The sequence below is a fragment of the Helobdella robusta genome (genome assembly GCF_000326865.2).
Source record: "Helobdella robusta unplaced genomic scaffold HELROscaffold_18, whole genome shotgun sequence".
Lineage (NCBI taxonomy): Eukaryota > Metazoa > Annelida > Clitellata > Rhynchobdellida > Glossiphoniidae > Helobdella > Helobdella robusta.
In genome coordinates this window covers 2,063,924-2,069,139 of record NW_008703981.1, presented here as the reverse complement: position 1 = coordinate 2,069,139, position 5,216 = coordinate 2,063,924, and the positions used below count along the sequence as shown (strand labels likewise).

The window sequence follows — 5,216 nt, the reverse complement described above, 5'->3', positions numbered from 1 at the left end:
TGACATGATGATGATGATGATGAAGAAGAAGAAAAAGCACAAGATGAAGAAGAAAAAGAAGCAGAAGATGAAAAAGAAGATGACGGTTATGATTATAATGATGATGGTGACGATGATGATGATTACGACTATCATTATCGTGACAGCAGGAAAATTTTATGTAAGCCGTACGTCATAAACAAGGCTGGGAAAGGAATAATGATAATAATTATACTAGTAGTAATAATAATAATAATAGTAATAATAATAATAGTAATAATAAATATGTTCATTATCATTGTCATCATCATCATCGTCTTCGTCATCATCGTCATCGTCATCATGATCGGTATAATTACTTTAATCGTCTCACAAACACACGGAATAATCAATATATCAAATTGACGAAAACACTTTTAAGAAATTGAAACAGAAGAAAAGAAGAGACACTCTTATTTTACATTTATTACAATTGAATTAAGTTTCATTTCATAAACACACACACATACACACACATACATACACACACACCACACACACAACACACACGCATACACACACACATTGTTATACGTAAGCCTTCAAGCGACAATCTAAGGCAGAAAGATATTGATTGGAGCTATGCGGTCTAACATACGTAAACAAAGATGTTGTACAAACATATGTTGTACACAAGTGTTGTGAATACATACACACATATACACTTATATACACACACATACATACATTCATACATACATACACACACACATACATACATACATATGTCACTCATCATGTTTTGGTTTTAACATACATATATATACACACACATACATACAAACATACATACATACACACACACATACATACATACATAAATATGTCACTCATCATGTTTTGGTTTTAACATACATATATATACACACACATACATACAAACATACATACATACATACAAAATCGAGGTTCTCGGCCCGAGGTTATCGAGGTTCTCGGCCCGATGGACCCCAACACCCTTAAATTTCTTAAGGAAATAGGCAAAATGATCAGTGTCAGATCAGGTGACAGCAGGGAACTGTTTTTTGCAACCAACCACATTTCGTGCTTGTTGCAGCGGTTCCTGCGTGTCTGTGTGCTTGAAAATATACAACTGAATGCCGACATGTGCAATTAACGACAAATCAAAGTGTTAATCCATTTGTTACTTGATGTTTGACGGTTCAGTGTCACTCATCATGTTTTGGTTTTAACATACATACATACATACATACATACATACATACATACATACATACATACATACATACATACATACATACATACATACATACATACATACATACATACATACATACATACATACATACATACATACATACATACATACATACATACATACATACCTACATACATACATACATACATACATTCGTACATACATACATACATACATACATTTATGTAATATACTTAAACATACGCAAAAACATATGTGCAAAACTATTGTAGTACTGACTTGTGGGATTTTTAACTGTACATATTTTACTCATTCAATTATTCACTCACTCACTCATTCACTCACTCATTCACTCACTCACTCATTCACTCACTCACTCACTCATTCACTCACTCTCTCACTCATTCACTCACTCATTCACTCACTCATTCACTCACTCATTCACTCATTCACTCACTCACTCTTCTGTACATGCAATCGTTATCGGTTTCTTCCTCTCAATTAACCAGGCCTGTTTATAGTTTGAACAAATTGTACTATAGATAACAACTTTTTTTAACACTACCTCTACTAATGTCGCCACTGCTGCTACTGCTGCTACTACTACTACCACTACTACTACTACTACTTCTACTACTACTACTACTTCTACTACTAGATTGTGGCTCTGAACTATTTGAAGTAATATGGTTATCAACAAGCAAGTTAGACCTTTATTTAAAATTTTTAATTTATCTGTTCAACCAGTTGTTCATGCATGCATTCATTCATTAATTCATTCATTAATTTATTCGTTCATTTGTTTGTTCGTTCGTTCATGCCTTCGTTCATCCACCCACTCACTCACTCATTTACTCACTCTCTCACGCACTCTCTCACCATTTTCAGGATCTCCTTTCTTAGCAGTTGCCGCGTTTCCCATGGCGGTACTTTGAAGTTTCTCTCAAAGTTTTTGTTGCTGTTGTTGTTGTTGATGCTTTTGTTGCTGTTGTTGATGTTGTTGTTGATGTTGTTGTTGTTGATGATGTTGATGTTGATGTTGTTGTTGATATTGTTGTTGTTGTAGATGATGACGATGATGTTGATGTTGTTGTTGATGATGAAGAAGTTGTTGTTTCCTTGTTGTTAAAGTTGACGATGGCGTAATTTTTGATTATGCAGATGACGAAGTTGTTGTCTTTATCGTTGCTGATGATGTTGATGATAACGATGTCTTTGTTGTTGTTGTTGTTGTTGTTGTTGTTGTGGATAAATTTTTTGGACGACGACGACGATGATGTTTACCAAAAAAATATAAAAAATTTCCTCTCCAGAGATGATTATTGCCGACTAGCTGGGCTGATAAAATTGTAATAACGATGATTATGAGGACTGTTGTAGTAGTAGTTGTTGTTGTTGTTATTATTATTATTATTATAGATTTGGAAGTTCAATGAAAGAAGAAGTTTCCATAACATTAATAATAATAATAATAATAAAAAGAATAATAATAATAATAATAATATTAATAATAAATAATAGTAATCATGAGACTAAATAATATAGCATAATAAATAATATAATGTCTACCATTAAGTCGTTACGTGTTAGCTGCATAGAAGAGTAATTATCTTAGAACGGCAAGACTATTATTACTATTTTAATCTTATTATTATTATTATTTATTGTTAACGCTAGTGTTGTTGTTGTTGTTATTAAAACAATTTTGGGTAATTATTTTAGTTATTTATTTTTGAAATAGGATTTGGTTTACGTTAATTTCATGGAGTGCTAATTAGCAATCATCATTCATCCATTCTGCCGCTGTGGTGGTGGTGTGTTTCATCCAGTATGTCATTAATGCCGGATAAACATCTCAAAATTGAGAGATTACAACAAAATGGAAGGCTCTTTTTGATGCGAAATGATAGAATAAATGGTGATTTGATTGTCTATTTTTGAAAAATTTTTTTTTCTATTTAATTTCGATTTAAATAAAATGAAAATATGACCCATATGATGGGATGGATAGTCTGGTAGTCTGCACTAATGGCTTCTATATGAAAAATTTGTAGAATCTTGGAGACAACATAGTCAACAGAGCATTTTTTTCTGAAATTTGAGACATTACAAAATTGAGACTACAGCAGATGTCAAAAACAATTTTCAGTTTTAAATCTTAATAAAAAGTTTCATAGTTGTGGTTACAAACCAGTCCTGTGTAGTTTCGTTGAAACTTAAAAAAAGTTATATGTAACACACAAGACGAATAACCTTTTTGACCTTTTTATCATGGGTTGGCAAACAAAAAATTTTTTGTCAAAATTTTGCAATGTTTGTTGATAAAAGTTAAATTTAGTAAAATGTAGGAATTGGTAGAAGAAAAAAAATTATTTGAGCCAAATTAATCACAGATACTACTAACTATTTTCACTACTATTACTACTACTAACTGCTACGACGACGAATACTACTACTACTACGGCTGCAGTCGCTACTACTGCTGTTACTTTTACTACAGCATCTACTACTATTACTACAGCTTAACTGTTTCTACCACTACTAATAATAATATTTACGTCTTTAAATACAGAAGTATAATAATTAAAATAATAATCAATGCTAACTTTATTCAGTAGTAGGAGAAATAACTTTTCTGGCCTCGCTTCAATTTGCAGATAAATTGATGTGTCGTACTTTTCAAATTAAATTATTACATGTAAAACAACTTTTACGCAAGTGACAACAATTAGTTATGTATATATGTTCTTCTTGTTGTGTTAGTGTTGTTGTTGTTGTTGTTGATGACGTGGTTTGTATTAACATCAGTAAGCTTATTTCCACAGTAATAACATCTCGTAAGCATTCATTAGATCGTAAATTCAAATACGTATTGATATAAACCCAGTAGAGTAATGTGTATAAAGTAGAGTGCAACTTTCTCTGTGTTTAATGTTTAAAATTAAAAAAAATTAATTTTCCAAAAATTGTTTTTGAAGCAAAAATACAGCTAAAACATTCGATAGAATGATGTCATATATACATGCAGTGTATCAGTGCATGTATATATGTGAGTAGCATGAAGTATTGATGAATTTTTTGCGAGAATTTTTCAATCATTTAACTTGACAACGTTTATGTATTAGATTGCCAAATAAACGCAATATATGTATGTATGTATGTATGTATGTATGTATGTATGTATGTATGTATGTATGTATGTATGTATGTATGTATGTATGTATGTATGTATGTATGTATGTATGAATGTATATGATTGACTGATTGGTTGATTGATTGATTGATTGATTGGTTAGTTGATTATTGATCGATTGATGTAGTGATGACTTGTTTAAAATAAAAATGTATAAAAACAATAAATCACTTTACTAACGCAACCTAAAATATTAATATTTTAAATTCTAATTTAATAATTGATAAATTAATTTCTGATTTAACTAATAGAATGATTAACGTCTGAAGAAGGAGTTGGCTAGCTGAAACTCGAAACTTGAGAAAAAAAGCATTTGTATGATGTGATAGAATGGCAAGACGACTTTCACTAAAGATGCATACACGCACACTGTATTCAACAGCATGGATGAATAAATGTCTTGTTCCTTCTTTCGTTCGTTTGTTTGTTTATTTGTTTGTCTGTTTGTTTGTTCATTTATTTGGTTTACTCCTTTGTTTGTTCATTCTTTCATTTAAATTTTCATTCATTCATCCGTTTTCTTCCTTTTTATCTCTTCCATTCATCTATCTATTTGCCAGTATATCATACAATCAAATGTTAGAATTAAATAACCAGTATCTATTCTGTATGTCTATCATGAAACTAATTGTTTATTTGTCTCCTATGATGCCGTATGGACAAATGGCATAGACAGAAGATTTATATACAATGAATTTATATCATATATCCATATTGTATATATATATATATATATATATATATATGTGTGTGTGTGTGTGTGTTTTTGTGTGTGTGTATGTATGTATGTATGTGTGTGTATGTGTGTGTTGTTTATGTGTGTGT

The 5,216-nt window shown here is 30.8% G+C and overlaps 1 protein-coding gene across 1 annotated transcript in view; it reads right to left on the bottom strand.

Moving 5' to 3' along the window:
- HELRODRAFT_110749 (hypothetical protein) overlaps window positions 1–2,120 on the bottom strand; it is a gene marked incomplete at its 5' end in the record, with an annotated part of 13,329 nt that extends 11,209 nt beyond the window's left edge. Inside the window, one exon of the mRNA XM_009016401.1 lies at window positions 2,078–2,120. Within this exon, the coding sequence (XP_009014649.1) occupies window positions 2,078–2,120 (43 nt within the window). The remainder of the gene's footprint in view (window positions 1–2,077) is intronic.
- Window positions 2,121–5,216: the final 3,096 nt, after the last annotated feature.